At 37.8% G+C, this 22,539-nt stretch overlaps 1 protein-coding gene across 1 annotated transcript in view; it reads right to left on the bottom strand.

The window, feature by feature from the left end:
• TOX3 (TOX high mobility group box family member 3) overlaps window positions 1-22,539 on the bottom strand; it is a 105,876-nt gene that overhangs the window by 24,534 nt on the left and 58,803 nt on the right. The window contains exons 2-3 of the mRNA XM_068528309.1: window positions 7,228-7,293; window positions 2,900-3,154 (exon numbers count right to left, since the gene is read on the bottom strand). Coding sequence (XP_068384410.1) covers window positions 2,900-3,154; window positions 7,228-7,293 — 321 coding nt within the window. The remainder of the gene's footprint in view (window positions 1-2,899; window positions 3,155-7,227; window positions 7,294-22,539) is intronic.

Below are 22,539 nucleotides of genomic sequence, written 5' to 3'. Positions count from 1 at the left end.
CTACTCAGCAGACTGGGCAGATTACAGAGAGGTGTTAAAAAAAAACAAAAAAGAAAGAAACCCTTTGGAGCGCACGTTGTAGATTTTTAGGATTGCAATCTTTTGTAGATTAAAATAATTTCCAGATGATCATCTGAACTGACAATAATGCTTAGGGGTAAAGAATTTTTAACCAAACTGACTGTTGATTTCAACTTGCCAGCGACATCCTGTGTGAAAATACACATATCCACAACAAGCAAATCAAGGTTGTTCTTTGAAGTCACAAATGCATCGACTTCCAATTTTTTCAACAATTCGCTTTTGAATACCAGGGCATTATTTGCATATTTTGAAATGGGAATGCTAATTATTAGACTCTCTTTAATCCCCCCCTTTTCTTTTTTGTTCCTGCTTTCTGTTTTTTAAATATAATGGCAGGAACTTAAGGAAGATAAACATGTTGTGCTGGTTGCCAACAAAAATGCAGCTAATCAGTAATGTGACAAACTGTCACTCTTTCTAAAGGAAAACCAATGAAGCTCTGAAGAAAAGCTGGTTCAATACCCCATAAACAAGCTGGCTTTTCTTCTTATATGAAAGTCTTAATTCACCATAGCAATCCTTAACAGACAGCCATATTCATTTGGATAATAAAACTTCTTACTTGCATAAGGTATGATAGCCGGTGCACACTGGGAAGCCGAGCGCATGATGTATAAAGTATTATTTATTATTTTTCTGGTGACCTTCCTAAGGGAAATCTCCGAGGAGTTGCTGTGGAGCATTATGATGTCGCCAGCCACCTCGGTACCCGGAGGGAAATATAGAAGAACCTTGACATAACCTATTTTTAACCATGCCTCTGGCGATTCTGAATTCAAGTTTATAGGTGAACATGTCAGGTAGTACATAGAACAAAGCCAACGACACATTGTATTCATCATAATTCTGTCCTGGTACATTTTATTTTTTCCAACATTTGTGACTTAAAATCCCATGACATTTCTTCAAGATGAAATTCTACTAGAATTTTCAACGAGATTAGTTTGTTTCCAGCCAAAATAAATATCACTCGGGTTCAGCAAAACTTCAGAAAGACACCAATAAATGTGATGAGGTCCACGTAAATACCATGACACCAGCTTGCACTTGGCTAAAGTACTCATACTTCTAAAAATCAATGAAATAAATTCAACGGCTTGAATGATTAGCAATACATTACACAAGAAGCATTAAAAATTGAGTCCTCTTTTCCAATGCCAGTCCGTGAAAGCATTGTTCTTTAAGTGTATGTGAATATCATAATTATTTTATGATTCCATCTTTAGTTCTTTCCAATATAGTAAATTCAATTGACCATGAAATGAAATTTCATAGTCAAAATGCCTCCTTTACACTTTTTTTATAGCAGCAATAACAGTTTTATAGCTTTAAGGCAAGGTAATTCATCAGATGTTTAATTTAAAGGCAGATTCTTATATTATTAATAAATATTTACCAATTTAATAAAGCACACATTTTAGCATGCATTATATGGTCTTTTAACTATTTCCCTAACTTAAATGAGCCTCGCTGAGCATCTATGAATAATGGTGAACCCTGGGCAAACTCTCTTGGTGACTAAACACCCTTTTTATTTTTATTATTTTCCAGGCACAACACTGCAAGGCTGATTATAGAGGAACAGAGGACAGAACCCTCCCTTCCAGTGTCAAAGGGACAAAAATGTAAGAAAGTCCACAGGAAACAATTATTTGTGATGGCGAGGAACGTTTATGAATACTTAATGACCATTTCCCGACTGTTCCCTGCATTCTTTTCTGACAAAAAAGTAAAAATAAAAACCCTGATGTTCAGCTCAAACACAAAAGATCACAGGCAAAGAAAATTATGTTGCCGCAATCCTATTTGGGAAAGTAATCTTATATTTCAGAGAGCACACTGAATCTTTGCACTGCTAATCCACTACATATTTGGCAATCATCTGTTGTTATCTGGGGAATTAACAATGAAACCAATAAACATCGCTGGCATGGTCATAATGTGCACAGAAATATGTAAACAAGCAATAGGAATTGTTTTTTGTTATACCAACACATCTGTTTCATTTTATCAGGGTTAAAAAAAAAGCCCTATAAACTATTAATCTTGTTTTAAAATGTCTGCCTAGTACCTCACCTAGATAGACACAAATGCATTATATACTATGGTAGAAAAAAAAAAAATCCCAGCAGAAGAGTTTAAAATACTTAAGCAGATTTACTCTGGTGATTGCTAACTATAATTGCACACTAAGAAAAACAGAACCAGAATTATTGCATTAGTAACCTTGGCTCTCTGGAGGGCCTTACTTGATGTTTACGACAATAAATACCACAATTAGGTATATTTCACACAATAACCCGCTCTATATTTTTCTCTGCTGGTTATAAGCAATTATTCTTTCTCCCTTTCTCTGTACCACAGTTTGATATTTCATCTCAGGTAGGAGCAAATCATGTATCATAAACGTGATGCTTTAATCCAACAAATGCGAAAGACCCGGGCACTTGATAAGGGCTTCCATTTCTAAAAACTCTCCTGGCCAAACTTTCAACTCAAGTACACCTCTTTGTCAAACCAAAGGCAAGGGAAGATGGGCTGCTTTCAAACCAATGAATCAGACTCCTCAGAAACTCATTTCAAACCAGAAGGATCTTGTTGGGTCCTCCTCTTTCAAGTCAACCAAACCTGCAAGCTCTTGTCCCACACCAGGGATTAATCCACTACCTGCATTTAAATGGCATTGGGAGGAACAATCCACAGGTCCACCGGTGCATAGGCACGAGCATGTTTTAGAACATGGGCTCTCAGATCTTTACCCTGAGAAGTACAAACAATAACTAAAACACTTTCAAGCAGTAAATTTGCTGCCTACCATATGCAACCCACTGCTATGAAGCACGCCATCTTGTTCCACGAGATTTCTTGAGATTGTAATGGAAGGAAGATCCAGGCTTTGAGGGGGAAACTGGGGCGTGAATTCACTTCCCTGGGAAGGCAACGGATCGCTGAGGCCTTGAAAAGGTAGAAGTACATCCGGCATGCCCAGAGCGGGGTCCGACTCTGGAGGCGGCGTGATCGGGGGTATTTCAAACTCCTCATCCCCGAGGCTTGGTGTATGGAACGTCTGCTAAAGGAAACAAAATACAGATATCTTCATATTCTCTTCCTATATCTTATTTCTCCTTGGAGGGAAAAAGAAAAATTTCGCATGAAAATACTACATAGCTAGGCCAAACATTTATTTCTCAAATGAAAATATCTTAAACACAGATTTCCATATATAAAGTTTTGCTGATCATTCTGATTAAAGATTTGAGTCTTACTATCATATGATTTTAATGGAGTATCAGTATTAACAGTTTTTTAATGCGTACTTAATTAGCAACATCTGTCTTTGTTGTTAGTTGCAGCACCAGCGACATTAGATTTGGCTATATAACAAATTGCCACTTTATTGATATGTTAGTGAAACGGCTCAAACGCTTACATTATCCACATGCTTCATCAAATGCTGACGATTTTGTGAAGCACACACACAACATGAATCCAGAAGTGAACACTACACATATTTACTTTCTGCCACAACATATAAAACAAGTGATATTGAATGTATGATTTGCTTTTTAAATTTCCTTATTGGTATATTCTCAAGTGCAATGAATGCTTCCATGGAAATTGTTACTGTCTGTAATAAAGCATTTCATATAAGGATTATCAGAGTATATATATCTAGGGCTTTTATTTAAATTGTAAGGAGAGTTATTTTCTTTTATAGGAAGATTTCGATATGTATTTATCAGAACACTTTTCTTCCAGTCTTCAGCTTTTAAAGACCACAGAACGAGCATAGAGATATATTGATAGAAATGTTCTAATTCCATGGATGTTGCTCAATTACCTAGACAAGTGTTATTTCTCAAGACCTAAGTAAATAATGCATTGTTTTCTTCATGGCTACTTAGATTCTTAAAGATAGTGTTTTCACATAGGGCCTTGGGATGCAAATCAGGGCTGCCTTGCTGAACCCCATGAATTATCTTTCTTAAAATAGAACTTGGATTTTGTGGGGAGAAGGGTCAAGGTCTAGAATATTTTTTTGGTAGGGTGAAGGGGTTCGGGGACAGCTCAGATACTTTTTATTCCTAGCTCAGAGGGTCAACATTATAGTTCATTTATTATTAATAGTATTTTTTGAAGAATGAATTGGTGCCAGATAATTTGAATCTGTTGTAACTGGTTAAAAGAACTAATTAAGAGCTGAAAATCATCCTTCTTCAAGCTATCAATGATGATGTAACTTAAGAACCATTTGAGAGAAAATAGAAACAAATGCAAGGGGAAAAAAAAACAACAGCATTTCTTGCCTATAGAACCTGTCAACTACTATTTGTATCTCACCAGAAATAAAGAGGTCACAAGCTATGGGAGTCTATGGCAGGACAATTGAACATCTTGAGGTTCTTAGCAGATTCAATAGATGCAAAACATTAGAGCATAATAACACATTTGAAAGCTAGAATGAAATATTAGATTTTCTGACATATTTATTCTAATAATGACCCCCCAAAGGATGTCAATTTCTGACTGTGGTACCCCAAGTTCTCAAACACAAAGGGATGAATTGGCCACAAGCGTGGTTGGCTAATGAATGTAACCCTATGGCTGCATTTGCCGTTATTTTGGCACTAATGTGGTCTAGTAACAGATGCAACTGTAATTTGTGACTCATTTGCTACCCCATTACTGCTTAATGAAATCTAACATATCACATTAACAATACGGATAAACACTCATTCTTGATATGTGGCATTTGGCTGTTTTCATTACCACTGTAATTAACACTTGAAATATTATTTCAATAAATATTTAAAGTACTTTAAAAATGGTCAGGGTAATCATGACACAGACAGAAAACATAAAGCAAATGTGTGAATTTCAAACTCAGAGCATCCTGGTCCCCGCAGTGTTATCTACAGGGCGATACCTATGGGAAGGGAATCAGTTTCAGGCACAATTTCGACTTTACAGCATCAAACCTAAAGTCTTCCTGAATTAGTCTGTACTCATTAAAATGTTAAAAAAAAAATAAATTTACTTTTAATGCAGTGATTGGGAAATTAGGCACATACTATAACATAGTGCATTAACATTTACTTGGGCTTTATTTTTTGTTCAAGAAAAGATGTACAGTGAAATAATTATATAAGATTACTTCTTAAACTCTAACGTGTCTTAAGTGAGGTAGTTAAAATTAAGGAGGTTGTCATTTTTATTTTTGTTAAGGAATAAAGAGAGATCTTACATATTATGTGTTCCTCCAGTATATTTTTTTAAAGACAAATTAATTTTGAGCTAGAATTTAATATATTACTATTTCATAACCTAATAAAATAATACCATAATATTATATTATATAACTAAGAAAATGCTAAAATCTTAAATGACTTTTAAAGAGGGGTAATCCATTAAATATAAAGCTAAACATTCCTTAGAGAAAAGAGTAATCACAACACTGGTTATCTGAGATAATAAAAATAACCAAGTATGGCAGCAACCAAAGAAAAAGACATTGACTTTTGCAACTATGCCATATGACCAATATCAGATTAATCAGTTAGAGTTTATATGATTACTTTTTACAGATATTGACTTTCCAGTGTTTACCTTGTACATGTTAAAGTAGTATGTACATGATTAAATACCATCTGTACTGAGATGTTCAAAACATTTGTTCCTTTTGATAAAAATGCAAATCTGGAGAACTGTTGTATCAACATATAACAGCCAATGTCTGACACGGTGAATTATCACAGCTGGAATTAAATTGTCTCTGAACAGCTGCTGGCAGTAGAGCTTTCATCAATGTTTGATTCAAATGTAGGGAAAAAAATCCTACAGAATGAAACATCATGTTGTCCTTACAGATGGGGTTTGTGCTCATTATCACAAACAACACAGCAGCCAGTGCCAAACAATATTCCCTTATCTAGGCGGTCTCCTTGGTTAGAGAGATGATGGTCACTGCAAAAATGATTAACCTACGGATACTCTTAGTTCTCGATTCCCCAACTTTTTCTACTAATTTCTCCAAGTTAATTTCTTCCATACCACCTGCTTCCCTGTAACTGAGATCATTTACGAAGCCATTATGATTTTCATTCTCTGGGGTCAAGCTGGTCCAGTTTCCTATATTTGAATGTATTTGGAAAATGAAGACTTTTTATTACAGGAATCACAAGAGGAAATGTTCCATTTGGACAAATTTCACTTCTGCTTGTTCTTGTTTTAAAATCTTAAATCTCACACGGTCTACCATATTTAGGAAACCATTTCTTTTTTAAAAAATTTGTATTGGAGTATAGCTGATTCACAATGTTGTGTTACTTTCTGCTGTACAGCAAAGTGAGGCAGTTATACATGTACATATATCCACTCTTTCTTGATCTAATCAAGATGGAGGTTGTTCTGGAGGGCAGGCCAATGAGACCAAGACAGCAGCCTTAAGTCACTAAGTAGGGAAGGCAGTGAAAACAGCAACAAAAATATGTTTGTTCCATGGGCACTGGTAAACTGCAGACAAACTCAGAGCCACCATGGTGTTGCATTTCAAATCCATCGACTAATTTTCCTAGCTATAGCCGAGTCTTGGAGCATGCCCATTCATTCATTCATTCATTCAATACATATTTATTGAGCATCTACTATGTGCCAGGCACCGTACTCGGGTGTGGGAATCTAACAAAAACACTCATTTTACACCACTCTCACTGAAGACCCCAGAAATTGTAATACTGTTCTGCCACACTGTTCCCAAACCATGTCAACTTAATGAAATTATCCCCAGAGCTGTGTGAAGTTTAAATATTTTCTATTAGGAGTCCCTTCCATCCTAGTTTCCAAATATAGTTTGGATAGATATTCTATCCTTTCTTATATATTTACTTTTGCTTGCATCTATATTCTTTTCATCAAGAGATGTGTATGTGAATTACTAACGTTCCTAACAGCCTATGGACGAGTGATAAAGACTTGTCAGGTTATTTTCTCTTCCAATAGGTTTTTCTCGTTTTTCCTCCAAAGTCGTTACCTCGTGCCACGTAATAACAAGATAAATTCAATACTTGGCTTTTCCCTTCAAGCCTGTTAAATGATCTAAATAACACACAAAACATGAACAGATACATTAAGGCAGACACCTACCTCGCTGGCTGCAAAGAAAGCATTGTTTGCTTCAGCCATATTCATGTAGTTATTGTTATTTCCAAACTGAAAGAAAACAGATTGTTTTATGTTAATATGCAGGATCATAAAGAATTCTGGGGGTTTACTTACTGCTCAGATGGGATCTGGAAAGAATGTTGGTGTTATGAGATAAAAGGGTGGTTTCACTCGGACCAAATGTGAACTGTGACAGATTGCACTATGCTATATGCTGTCGGCTGGTTCCCTCAGAAAATAAAGCACCGACTTAAGCTAACGCGATAATTCTAGAAAATAGTGTTGTTTCTCATCGAGACTAATAGCAAAGGGAGACAATTGTAAACATTTGGCCAACTGGTCACTAGTGGGTGTTGTTAATCGAACTAGCATTTGTCAGAGGTTAGCAGGAAAAGAGTTTCCAAGAAAATCACCCTGACACATTTTTAAAGCATGTTGGGATTTCATAGCTTACTTTTCAAGAACAGATGTCACAAGTGTGGGTAGGTTAAAATGTGAATTAAAGTGAATAGAATTCAATTCCCAGGACTCAAATTCTATTTTCCCGTGAATGGGGTGTGGCATGAATATAAATAAATAATAAGACTAAAGAATATTTTTTAAATCTCCAGAGTTTAAAACGATATCTGTATCCATCAGAGCTGTTGAAAACAGTGGTATTTAATCTCTCAATGTAACATTAAGTGCAAAGAGGTTTAAAAAATAAGCGGGATCCTATGAACACAGCAATTTTTATTTAATTCCCTAACACAATAGCCCATTCAGGCCATCACAAATAAGACTGTATCAGCATTTCAGACATAAGCTCTTTCCTTCTAGAGACCTGTTATCAAAATGTAAAACTTGGATTTTGGCAGAAACGTATTTTCAGGTTCAGATGGTCTAAGTAGGAACGTTTTGTTGCTTTAAACATTCTCTTATCAGTCTGGCAATGTGGAAAGGCTCTGTGAGCATAATTATCCAGAGCTATATTATTTTCATGATTTTTAAATGGTAGAAGAATGCCCTTCTTTTTATAAAGTGTATTATTTCCTTCCTTTCATGCATCAAATAACACATAGGTTTGGCCTCCACAGGGTGAAACGTATATCCATTCTCTATTATAAATAGAGCTAGTAATTATTTAAAGTAAAAGGCACAATTTTCCCAAAGAGATAGGTACACAGATAGATACAAACACACAGATAAATACAGAGAATCAATATAGATACAGACACATAGATATGAAAGACCCACATAATCCTCCTCCCAATAAACCCACAAGCACTTATTTCTGGGGGGCTCTCATCCTCCGACTCTGAACCTGTAGGATTCCTGCACAGAAGCGGGACTGACACGCTGCCCTTTCCCATGTCAGGGATCCAAGAACCAAGCAGGATTTATACGGAAGGCTCTAAGGGTTCCAGAACGCTGTTATGGTCTACAGCAGCAAAATCCCACCCTGTAAAATCACACCTAAATACATCCTCACACAACGAGCCCTCAGATTCTTTTGGATAAGTATCTTTATAAGGATTTATGAAAGATGTATTTGTTAGCACTTAAGAAAGCCCTTTATCTAGTTTCTCTGAAGGCATGTGATATCAAAAACACATGGTGATGGCTTCACCAATGTATACTTATCTCCAAACTCATCAAGTTGTATACATGAAATATGTACAGTTTTTTTGTAGGTCCACGATACCTCAATAAAGTGTTTTAAAAATCATTTAAAAAATAAACACGTGAGCAGGAGAGCATGAACACACACACACAGTTTTCCCCCATTTTTTTTTTTTTACAACGTTAAATATATGCAAGAAAAGGGATAGGTTTCTACCTTGGAATTTTTGATGAATGAATGATTTTAGAATTAAGATCTCGGGCCTCCATTTAGAATGTTCTTTTTGGAGATTTATGAGAACTTGGGCCACGATGTATATTCCACGTACCAATTCCTGACTCAAACCTCCCGAAAGCCTGTATCACAACTTTACTGTTATTTAAATGTAGGTTTTGTTGGGGAAATAGAAATCCATTTAAGGCAAACAGCTCATTATCAGAGAGCATTTTTTTAAAGATTAAACTCACTTATTATCTAATAGCACCTAAAACAACAAAGAAAAATAAAATGGCTATTAAACGAAGGGCCTAAACAATTCAAAAAACAAATTAAGCTTAGAGTGAAATAAGAACTGGGTTAGAAATCCTCTTCTGAACAGTTAGTATGCGAATGTAATTACTGAAGAAACCACAGCTAATCAGCTGTGAATTGTATCCATTAATTAGTATTTGCCCTGGAGAAATGAGAAAATTCAGTAACAACGCTGGCACGGTGGCGTGCTGATGAGCCACGAGACGGCTCCCATCGTGGTTCCTCAAGCAGGTGGCTCCAGTGGTCCACGTAATTTGAAAAGCTCTCACCTGAAGTACTGAGCTGGAATTACAAAGCACTCCTCGCATATCTTTTGTATCTATAGAAGGCCTTAATTAATGGCTTTTAATTTGGAAACACTCGGCGATCAGGCGGGAACAGCTATAAATCATTTCAAATGGAAGCAAAGGTTCCTATTCTGTTTGGGGTAAAATATCTCCTCTGCACAGATGGATCCAAACGTTGACTTGTTGCAATCATCTTTTTTCTGTGCAGGGGGATGGGCCCCTGGTTTAGAGAGGAAGGGTCGTCAGGAAAAAAAAAAAAAAAAAAAAAATACAGGATGCCCAGTTAAATTTCATTTTTAAATATACCACTTTTTATTTTAGTATAAGTATGTCCCTTGCAGTATTTGGGATATACTTATAGAAAAAAATTATTCTTTATTTATGGGGGAGTCAATTTAACTGCATGTTGTATGTTTTTATTTGCTAAATCTGGCCACCCGACTGCCATGGTGGACCTGATCAGGAAGAAAGGGATCCCACGTTTGCTTGTTTCATGTAAGAACAGGTTCAATTCTGAGAGAAAAAGTGATCCTTTGGGGCGGATCTCTAATATAATGACCTCAGAACAGTTAACTTTAACTGAATTGTGTACAATTAAATTTATGTTCTAAGAGACCATGACATGGGTAAACACATTATATTACAAAAACCCTAGGTCCACGAGGGAAGGGGCCTTAACTATGTTCACTGCTGTCTCCCCTAGAACTAAAAACAACGCCTGGCCTGTGAGAAGCCCTCCACTATTTGTTGAAGGAAGGGAGAGAGGGAGAAAAGTCGATCGCATTTTAACTTCAGTGTATCATAATCAACCATCCTAAATGGAGCAGTTTTATCCCTCACTTTTTTACAATGATAATGATAATAAGGGTTTACCCAGTGAAGTCCTCTACATAATTTCATTTGACTTTCCAGAGTGGGACCAAATGTAATTTATTTTCCCAAGAACCAGTTAGAGAAATATAATTACTATCCCTATTTTACAGATGAACACACTGAGGCTTTTCGGGGTCAGGCAACTTGCCCAAAATCACAGATACAAGCAATGAAGCCTGACATCCCTCCTGCCGCATAATCTGTATCACTTAGGTTCCAATCGCAGCAAAAAACTTGAATATTTCACTCAGTGATCAATTTCAAAACTTTATTTTTAACGATCTTACTCAAAGCTTGAATTTCCCAGAGAGTATCTCGTTTACTAAGTCTAGTAAAACGTTCCTCAAGAAAAGGGTTCCAAAGTCCAGTAAGTCCGGGAAAGGCTGCGGATCACCGCGCTCTCTTGGATCAATCACAGTGCTCGCTGTAAAGTTAAAGGCTCTGAGAAGTCCTGCAGTTCACTCTTCAGCAAATATTTCTATGCCTACAACATGCAAGACACTGGAGGCAAAATGACGCAAAAGATGGCAAGGTTCCTACTTGGACACACCTGACTCTTCTTTAAGTGGGAGACGGTAAACTTCCCTCCCAGGTTCGCTGTGGAGCGCTTCCTTTTCGTTTCCCTCACGACACCCTGTGGGAACACACTCTGGGAAACCTTGTTCCAAATCCTTTATTGACGGTACTTTCTTACTCTCCCTGGAGCCTTCTTATAAAAGCTGATATCGTAATTTTGCACCATGGTAAAGTTTATGCATTTTGCGAATCAACTAAATGCGAATTTCTAAATTATGAGATTCTAAGTCACCTTAATTTGGCCTATTTCCAAACTTTTTCGATGGTAACTCTCCACTGATGTTCCTTCCAGGATCCCCTACCCAATGATATAAGGTTCTTCTACGCGATTCTAAGTCACCTTAATTTGGCCTATTTCCAAACTTTTTCGATGGTAACTCTCCACTGATGTTCCTTCTAGGATCCCCTACCCAATGATATAAGGTTCTTCTATGCGATTTCAAGAGTCAAAACAAAATATTTCAAATAAATTAAATGAAACTCAGGTGAAACAGAGTTAACCACTCTAAAGAGCATTTAAAAACATTATGAAAGAAACAGGCCAATTCCAACTGTTTTAAAGACTTCACATATATTGGGAAATGGTCACTGTGAGGCAAGGGCATTTATGAGGTGCACTGGTGATGATCGGTCCTTTCCAATTTGATAGGCTCTAATAGGTGTGATCCCCAAAGATACATTCCCAAAAGATATAATTATAAAGCAGAGCTAAAAAAATTACTCTGCATGTCGAACTTCTGTATCTTAATAATTTCACAAAAGAACATCTTCATTGTACTTGGAGGTAGGTTTGCTTTCACTGCTTGATGAGTAATTACAGCTTTGGCAAATACAATTTATGAAGGACATCAATTAAAAAGGAGCATTGCAGGATTTAAAAAAAAATTATTAAAGACCATGGTGTTTGTGGCCTGACGAGCCATGTGAAATGCCAAAGTAAATTAATGGAGATTGTTAAGTCTAGCTCATCCAGCAAAGGGCTTGGAAGACAGTGAAACAGCAGACAATAACCCATCTGTAATCACAAGACGAAGACTTCAGCCTGATGAGTCCACACAACATCATTTTCACTGAAATTATTTTGACACCCATGTGAAGAACTGTATGGGCTTCTAATAAAGCAGCATTAACTACAGGGTATCAAACAGCTAAACGGCACAAATTTAATCCTAAAAAAAAAAAAAAAAAGATAATCCTTTGAATTCTCTTTTCTTTTTTCCCATTAGATTTGTTAGCAGACACCATCCAATTTGATGCCTCAGTAAGGACATCTGTCAAGTTGCTTACACAAATGAACTGTGCCATCGTGGATCAAGTGTGCCAAGCATGGTCACATGATAGAGAAGGCTGCACTGCTAAGTTCACACACTCTCGAAGGCTCTGTTAACTGCCCCGCGGAAAAGAACTTACCAGAGATAATCAAGTTGTAACCATTTTCAGCAGTGGTAATCTGTTTCAAGATAGACAGCCCAAAAGAGTGAACACAAGCCCAATATGGCGAATGATAGTAATACTGATGATAATCAGGGGTAAATCTGGAGTGCCATACCAGGAAACAGAGAATGACTTGGTCAATAAAGTCAGTCTGTACCAAAGGTTAGGGGGTCAACAATAGGCTAGAAACAAAAAACTGCAAACAATGGAGTATGAGGTATAATTAGCAGAAGAACATACATACATATACACACATAATTCTGCTAATTATACAATTATGTATTGAGAGAATTATGCACACACATATATACAATTATACACACACATATATACATATGCACACATACATTAACGGGTTCAAGTACAAAGCAAGATTTTTTTTTAAGGAAATAAACTTTCAAAAATATTATTTACCTTTGCGTACGCTAAAAACTCCTAGATAATTATCTCCCGAGCACCAAACTCATATATTCAATTGCCCACAGCACTTCCCCTTGGTTGTCAATAGGCATCTCAATCATGCGAGCAAAACTGAATTCCTCCTCCTCTCCCCAAACCACTCCACCCGCAGCCTTTCCTCGTCTCCTTTGATGGGGAAGTGACTCAGTTCCGGTGACTCAGGCCAAAAATCATCCTTGAATCCAGTCTTTCTCTCTCCCTTCCCTCATCAAATCATCAAAGGACTCTGTTGGCTCATCTTTCCAATTATATCCAAAGCTGACCGCTTGCCACCCCTCCACAGGATTCAGGCAGGCCCCAGCCGTCCGTTCCCTCCTGCATCCCTGCTGCAGCCTCCTGGCAGGTCCCGCTGGCTCTGCCATGCTCCCACCACAGTCTATTCTCAGCACAGAGCCAAAGGAATCCTTTGAAAATCCAAGGCAGATCACATCGCTCCTCTGCTCAAAACTTTGCAATGGCTGCCCATTCACCCAAGGGAAGAAGCCCAAGTCTGTACAATGGCCCCACTTCTTCTCTGACCTTTGCCAATGTTCTCCCCCACTTGCTTATCCTACCCTAGCCCTGCCGGCCTCCTTGCTGTTGCTTCAAGACCCTGGACACATTCCTGCCTCAGGGCCTTTGCACTGGCTGTTTCCTGTGCCCAGACTCTTGTCCCTCCAAGTGTCCCCATGGCTTGCTCACTTCCCTCCTTTTGAGTCTTTTCTCAAATGTCACCTTCTCTCTGACCACTGTATAAAATTTCTTTGCAGCCCTCCTCCACCTCTAGAACTCTACCCTTCTTTCCCTACTCGATTTTTTCCATAACACTTTTCAACATATTTCTTGTCTTTCTCCCCCACTAGATTGTAAACTTAATAAGGATGTGTTATCTGTTGTTTACACTGATGTCCCAGTGCCAGGAAGAGTGTTTGATAAATAGTAGGTGTTCAATAAATCTCAATTGAATGAACAAACAGATGAATTAATTTCTAGATGTGAAATGATGGTATGTAGAATTGTCCTCCAAGCCAAGCAGGGCACAGAATAAGCACTTGAAATTCAAATGAAGAGGAGAAACCAAGCATCTGTCACCACAGGTCCCTCCAAAAACCACGCCTATGGGGAAAAAGTGGTAATAGGAAGAATTATACTTTCTAATAAAATGAATATTTGAAACACTAGAGATACGTAGCTTGAAAAAAATGCTTTATTCTAGCAAATGCACTTACCCTTTTCTAGAAAAGATAAAGAGGCCTAGGTGGGTGGGGTTGGAGTGTTAAGCATGGATGCCTTCAGTGGCCAAAAACAAGCTGCAGTGAAAAAAGAGGCAAAAAGAAAAGAGAAAGCCAACAATCTAACATCACTGGGGCAAGAATTTGAGCATTAAATTTGATAGTTAAGTTTTTTCTCATTGAAAGAAATCCTGTTTTTTGAAACTTTTGCTTTGTAGTCTAGGTCAGAGTTTCTCAAAGTGTGGTGCTAGGGACCACGGAATAAGCAGATGTCTGGTAATGGTGCCGATGACCTGATCCCCACCGTGGATTTACTATATCAGAACCTCTAGGCTGCAGGAAACTAAAAATCTGTATTTTTTTTTTACCGGCTTCTCAGGAACTCTAAAATACACTCATATTTGAAAATGATGAGCCTGATTAATTTTAGGCTAATGGGTAGAAATTTCTTTTTTTTTTTTTTTAATCCTTATAAAAGACTTCTACAGACAAGTTTATTGACCTAAATGGAACATTTTAGAAAAACATTTTCTAAATATTTACTGTAATGTATATTTAAATTTCCAAATGATAGTTAACCCAGGATTTTACAACTAAGCCTAGAATTTTGTTACCAAATGTAATAAGAAGCTTTTAAAGCCCTTTAACAATCAATGGTATAAGTTTCACATTCTCCTGAATATATAAATTTGGTATACTTCACTTCTACTGATAACGTTTGTATTGTTTCTAAGAGACCTTAACTTTTCATTTTCTGGAACATATTATCGTTTTTAAAAAAACCTTTCCATGTATCGGATGCTGATCTTCCCGAAATGCTGATATAGCACAGGCTGTAGTGTTTACAGTAATAACGGCTTCGTTCAATTATTTACAATCTCTTATTACATTTCTTGCTTAGAGGAAAAAGTAATCACTTGTGAGGTGACCTCTCTCCCCTCCCCTCATGACCAGGAGGAAGGACAGAAACATCCTAACTTGGACCAAGTAGGAAATGCAAGTTCCACTGTTAGATTTTTCAACACGTTCTGTGGACCCACACAAGAAACAACAATGCCTAAACATATGGACTCTACCCAAACAGGGAGGCCTTTGGATTTTCATGATCTGGACACATTTGAGTCTGTGAATTGCATAGCCATCTGGACTAGTTAGAAGTAGCAAGAAAAAAAAAAAAGAAAAGAAAAAAAAGTCCCAACAACTTCTGAAACCCAACTGCACTTGTTTAATATCAGAAAAACAAATACAAGTAGAAGAGAGGGTACTAAGCTTCTCAAATCAAGTTTTCTTTTTAGCAAAAATGGAGCAATCTTTGGGACTGGCCCAGCAACCGAGCAACACCAACGTTCAGAAAATAGGAAAAGGCCTGATTTTCCTTAAATACACACCAACAGGGGCCAAATATGCTGTGGAGTGACAGTGCCTTTTGTGTAATTATAGTTCATCTCACTTCCTCCCGAAAGCCTTACCAACGCTTCAGTGAGTACCTATTAGATGCGAATTAAAAGGATATGGTTGGGGCTATATCTACCTTTCTGAAGACGTCAAGAAGTAGAAGTAGAAGGCACGATTGTTGGTTTTAAGGGATGACAATTCAGTTAGGGTGATAGGACAAAAATAGTTAACAACCGAAGGGCCAGGTCAGTGAGTGACACTGACAAATGGTCTGCAAGTTTAGGAGACGGAATCAAAAGGGAATGGCCTTTCCGAGGAACACGTCTTGAACCAAGGAAGAAGGCAGAAGGAGGGGGTGTCCCAGGCAGAGAGGATGGGGTGAGCGAAGCTGCAGAGCTCAGCGTGTACTGGCTTCTTTCCAGGAACAAACAGAGACCTACCTGGCTGCAGGGGAGGGGCAGGTATGGAGGGAAGGTGAGGTCAGCTGGGAGAGATGGTCGGCAGCCAGGCTCTGGAGGGCCCTGAAGGCCCCTGAAGGCCAGTCTAAGTATGTTGAAATGCACTGAACAGGAAGGTCCGGGAAGGATTTTGTTGGAGGGAAGAGGTAGCGAGAGAGATGTAAAGCCCGCCCCTGAGCACATAGCTAGCGGGAGGTATGCAAGATTGGTATCAGGAAAGACAGAAGCTGGGAGACCAGTTAACACGGCAAGCCTGGCGCAAATTTGCAGATGCCAAGACTGGGCAGAGGCAATAGAAGGAAGAATGAAATACAGACAGCACTTCGAGATCACGAGTCAGACTAAGTGGCTTTGTGCTCCAATCCCGCCGAGCTAGTTACGGGATGGTAGGCAAGTTACCGAACTCATCTTAAGGACAAGTTCAAACCCCAGCTGGGCTACTTGCTAGCCATGTAATTGTGCACAAGCCACTTAGCCTCTGTGGCCTTCAGTTTTTCCATCTCTAATGCTGGGATAAGAATACCATTTGCCTCATCCTGGGGGTTTTGAGAACTAAATGCGTTAAAGCACAAAAAGCCACCTTTTCTATCTGTACTCATGGCTAACTCCCCATTTAGTTGTCTGTCTCTCATCTTACTAGAACGCAGTCCGTGGTGACAAGGAATTCGTCTGGTTCAATGTGGTTTCCTCTGGTCCCAGTGTAAGTATGGCTGCCCACAGTAAGTATGTATCAGTATTACCAGTGGAATGCACGAGTGAATGAATGAGCCAGAAAGATCCAAGTTCAAATCCCAGCTTTACCACTTACATGCTGGGTATCATCAGGTATGTTGCTTCATGTTACCTCTCTGAGCTTCTGTTTCCTCATTTCTAAGGAGGAAAGGATAGAACTTTGTGGGACTGGGCTACGTAAGGAGAAGTAACATAAGACAAAGCCCCCAGCAAAGGGTCTTATATGGAAGAGGTACGAGATTAAAAAAAAAAAAAAAAAAAGTTAAGAGTGAGGAGCTTGGAAAGGTAGGAATTTGGTAATGTGGGAAAAATAAATGGATCATTGAAACATTTCATGCAATATTTATTAAGTGCCTACAATATAAAAGACCGTAGGTATTGGGTAAAAAATATGTGAATAAGACTCAGTTTCTACCCGAGAAGAGCTCTAATGGAAAAGATAAGTAGGACGCCACATGACAGGTGCTGCACTAGAGATATAAGCAAAGCACTACCCCTGGAAAGTCAGCAGAAGTTTTCAAATAAGAGGAGCCATTTAAATGGGGGTCTTGAAGGATGTGTAGGAACTTGCCTATGAGACAAGAGCACTCAGGTAGATAAAACTACTTGTCATAAAGTTGGCCTGGCAAAGAAACGGGGATGCGTGCATTCTTGGCAGAGAGGACAGAGGGAGAGTAGATATGGGAACCAGTAAGTACAGACTGCTCTTTGGAGAGGTTTAGCTCAGACATGCTGTATGGATAAAAAGGACACTTGCAGATGTTTGCAAGTAGAGGAAAGACTAAAGACAGAGGAGAAGGAATATCAGCCGACAATAAGCAGAAGAAAAGATTCAGAGTATAACTTCCAGAAGGTAAGAATAATATTTTCTCTGTGTGTCTTCCATTGTATTTGGCAAACTGTGGGCATCTTTTATGTAATGATAGCAACTTGTAAATTAGACGTGCTTGGTCTGTTTTGGTTTCTTGAAAAGTACTGAAATGGGAGCTAAGAGTAGCCATTAATCTGGAGAGAAAAAGTGGCTACTTTCTTTGATGTCACCGTAAGAACCTGTCCCCAAAAGATCTGACATTCACATGCAAATTTCTGTTACCGGTAGTGCATCACTTGGGTTTAGAAAGGGCTGTGTCTCGTAATAAATTCTAATATCCCTGGGAGGAAGAACAACTTAGTTCTCATCTGTCATGGGCACTTTAGTGTGGATTCGTTTATAATAAGTAGATCCACTGATGCACACAGTAGGTATCATCTACAAGGATGCTCAGGAAACAACACCTTGGAATGCGGAGAAAAGGAAGGGAACCCTTCTGCACTGTTGGTGGGAATGTAAGTTGGTGCAGCCACCGTGGAAAACAGTATGGAGGTTCCTTAAAAAACTAAAAATACAACTACCATAAGATCCAGTAATTCCACTCCTGGATATTTATCTGAAGAAAACAAAAACACTAATTTGAAAAAAATATATGCACCCTGATGTTCACTGCAGCATTATTCACAATAGCCAAGATATGGAAACAGGCTAAGTGTCCATCAACAGGTGAATGGATAAAGAAGATGCATATGTAGTAGTATACAATGGAATACTACTCAGCCATAAAAAAGAAAGAAATCTTGCCTTTTGCAACAACATGGATGGACCTAGAGGGTACTGTGATAAGTGCAGTAAGTCAAACAGGGAAAGACAAATACCATATGATTTCATTTATATGTGAATCTAAAAAACAAACAACAAAAAAGAACAAACATAACACAACAGAAACAGACTCACAGATACAGAGAACAGATGGCCGCTAGAGGGGGGAGGTGGTGGGGGGAGGATAGAAATAGGTTTCTGAGAGTAAAAGGTACAAACTTCCAGTTGCAAAACAAAGTAAATGAGTCACAGGTATGAAATGTACAGTGTGGGGAATATAGTCAATAACTATGCAGCATCTTTGTATGGTGACATATCGCAGTGATCATTTTGAAATGCATAGAAATGTCGAATCACTATGCTGTGTAACAGGAACTAACACAGTGTTGTAGGTCAATTATACTTCAAAAACAAACAAATTCATAGAGAAAGAGATCAGATTTGTGGTTACGGGGTGGGGAGGGGGAGAAGGAATTGAATAAGAGTGGTCAAAAGGTACAAAATTACAGTATAAGATAAATAAGTACTAGGGATGTAGCATACAACATGATAAATATAATTAACACTGCTGCATGTTATATATGAAACTCATTAAGAGAATAAATCCTAAGAGTTCTAATCGCTTGGAAAAAAATTGTTTTCTATTTCTTTAATTTTGTATCTGAATGAGATGATAAATGTTCCCGAAACTTATCGTGATAATCATTTCATAATGTAAGTCAAATCATTATACTGCACACCTTAAACTTACACCGTGCTGTATGTCAATTATATCTCAATAAAACTGAAAGAAAAAAAAAGAAAACACTACCTTGGAAAAGCCTTCCTTGGCACCATGTTGCCCACCCCTGGCTGCACTGGATTCTCTTCTTCCAAGCTCTGAGGCAACCTGTACATCACTCTACACTGTGCTAAAATGATCCATTTTCATGACTCCCTCGAGGGCAGAGGCTGTATGTGACCCACTGGCCATTGCAGCACCATGGCCTGGCCCACAGGAAATACTCAACTGTTACGGCCTCAGTATCAACTCAGGGGTCCTTGCAATTGGCAGCTTCGGTGTGTAGCTAAGCCATTTATTTTTTTGGACACATGACTCAGTCCACTTCAAATTCAGGTGAACCACTGTGAGGGTTTGCCAAAGCACTGCCAAGTCTTAAAACAAAATAGAAATGGAAAGTCATCTAAGATAAAATCTGAGTTATTTTCCTTGTACTGCCAGACTTTGTAGTTCATGCTGCAATCAAAAGACTAAGGACCTCAGAGACTTTCCACTGAAAGCAAACTTTCAGGTCTCTAATGACATGACATATTTATACTGAATATCTTCAATCAGTCTCTTGGGCCTTGCTTCTCACACAACCCTATGAAATTTCAAATGTAAAAACGGAACCACACATTAAGCAAAATGTTCCTCAGTATTTTTAAATGAAAACATTTCAACTAATTACAGCATTTCTCTAGTTCAGTAACCAAACTCTACCAACCAAAGGTAAAACAACGTATTCTCTAATTTCAATCAATCCCTCTAATTATGAGTTAGTATGAATTCCGTCAAAACATCAATGATTTTCTACATTGTCTTCCACTCTTTGATCGCTAAAGTATAAAATTTAATGCTCCTAAACTGTGTCATATCATGTTTGGGTGCCTAAAACAAATATGCGCATATAGAGATGCAGATAAAGCTATAGATATACAGATACAAATACACAGGTATACGGATCAGTGGTTCCCAACCAGGGGCAATTTTGCCCCCCAGGGGATATTTGATCCTGACTGGAGAGAGTTTTTATTGTCATGACCAGAGAGGTTCTGGCATTTAGTGGGTAAAAGCCAGGGATGTTGCTAAACATCCTGCAATGCACTGAGCAGCTCCCGCCTCAAAAAATTATCCCATCCAAAATGCTAATAGTGCCGAGACTGAGAAATCCTGATATAGATCAATTCATACATTAAGCATAAACAAAAGCTATTTAAAGTATTTTAAAATACATATTACAGGATTATTGCTTCTACACTATCCAAACACAATCAGTGTTCTTTCTTCAAGTGGGCATTATGCTGATTTTGGATATATCTACTTATAAGATTATTGACTGCAATTAAGGATTATCTTAAATGTGTTTCAAATATGTATCAACTAGTTGGTTGTCAGCTCCGAAGCTTTCCATTTATATAAATACTCGGTTGCGTGTTTTTTCCCTGTTTTGAATAAGTCAAGAAGTAGAAATAGTTTAGGACGTTATTCTAAGGCTAACATTTTAAAAAGAGCAATAAACCTATAAACTCTTCCCAAAGAATGATAAGTGACTTAATGTGTTTATTTTCCAGTCTCAGTCATATTTGTTACACCAAATACTGGAAGCCCACTTAACTCAAAAATCATCAATGAGAAGAGTTGGCCAGCACATATAATACATAATCATTTAAATCAAACAGGATTACATATGATGTCTATTAATTCACATCTATCATTTCCAAAAGCTTAAGAACAAGTCTCAGATACTTGATAAGAAATCGTAAGAGTGTACGAGAACCCTGGTTCTGTTCTGGCTACGGAAACATGTCAAGGCTAGTGTTTTACAGTGTAGGGCTGGGAGTTTTTGCTCACACTGCAAGAATATCTTGATTACATACATTTTTCTGTGATTTTATGATTGCTTGAATTCTGCAGGGACAACTTTTTACCAGATGGGCGATCGTATAGCTTTCATTAGTTCTCTGTATCTTACCAGTTATGTTTGCTTATTTATCTAAAACCTTTTACTAGGAAAGGGCTCACACGAGACTCAATCCCACTTCTGATAAGGTCTCGGGGCAGGAGGGAGGGAAATTACATTCCTCCCGAACAGCTATCCCGAAATCCGTAACTTAAGATTTTATATCTTATATTTATTTTTAAAGGAGGTTCCCCCACCACTTCTAGGCCTATATTTCAACTAGTTTGAGTATGAGGCTAATGGTTTTTTAAACATAATCATAAAATAAAATCCCTTCAAAGTAGGAACTGTTGGCTTTCATCTTGAAGACAAATAATGGAATTCAGTCAAGATGTCAGTGTTAATCTGGTATATAGCTCAAACTTATTTTAGCATTTTACATAAAATAACCATGAATTTAAGTATCCCTAAATAAGGGAAGCATTTTATTCTTGGAATCCCAAACAGTCATTGTATACCAGTACATTCAAGATTACCTTAACATTTCTTTGCATGAATTTAAAAAGATGTGATTATACAGCAATTTATAAGCAGCTATTCTTAAATCACATATCAAATTTTACTCACTTCAGCAAAATCCAAATTCTATTCCAGAAGAGTGACTCAACTATATGAAGGCAAAGTATATCAAGTTGTAAATGCAAAAGTTACCCCAATGGAGGTAAGACATGTAAAAATCTTAAAACAATCACAAAGGGATATTAGCTAGGCTGCATGTTAAACTAAAAACAGTATATGCATCCTATCTAAAAATGTACTCATTCTCCTGCTAGCCACAGTTAAAATGCAACCTATTAGGGGAGGAAATTTTTGCTCAGAAACTTCTTAAAGAAGACAAACTACTTGGCTTCAAAGTAAAATGTTAGCACCTTATTTACAGTGACTCTTATAAAAATGTACATATTTATCAACCTATACTGACTCCATTTATTCCTAGGAAGAGATTTTTTTTTCCTCATTGCTACTAGGAAGAATATATATGGCACAAAGGAAAAATTACTACACATTCTACAGTGCTGGTTAATAACAGAGGAAAAAAGTAAGATCCATCTATAATGCCTATCTATAAATTTCTTTGGCCATGATAAAAGTAATGTAGGGTATGAGTTTTTAAAGAACTGCAGCTGTCTTCATATCAAGATTAATATTGAAAATAAACCCTGTATAATAGGGCCCCTGGGATAAGGAACAGATTCCATGAGGGATGTCCATCTGGCACTGGCCACGAGCTGTTCCCTTCACTGTGCTGTCTAAACACTCCATACCCAAAATAAGTGCCCACAGAAAGACCATGCCCTCAAAAACTACACCTACCGCCCAAACTGTTTCACTTTCATCATGTTTTAATGACGTTCATCAGATTATAAAGAGGTGAAGCT

The sequence above is a fragment of the Eschrichtius robustus genome, chromosome 19 (genome assembly GCF_028021215.1).
Source record: "Eschrichtius robustus isolate mEscRob2 chromosome 19, mEscRob2.pri, whole genome shotgun sequence".
Taxonomy (NCBI): domain Eukaryota; kingdom Metazoa; phylum Chordata; class Mammalia; order Artiodactyla; family Eschrichtiidae; genus Eschrichtius; species Eschrichtius robustus.
This window is presented reverse-complemented; position numbering and strand designations above follow the sequence as displayed.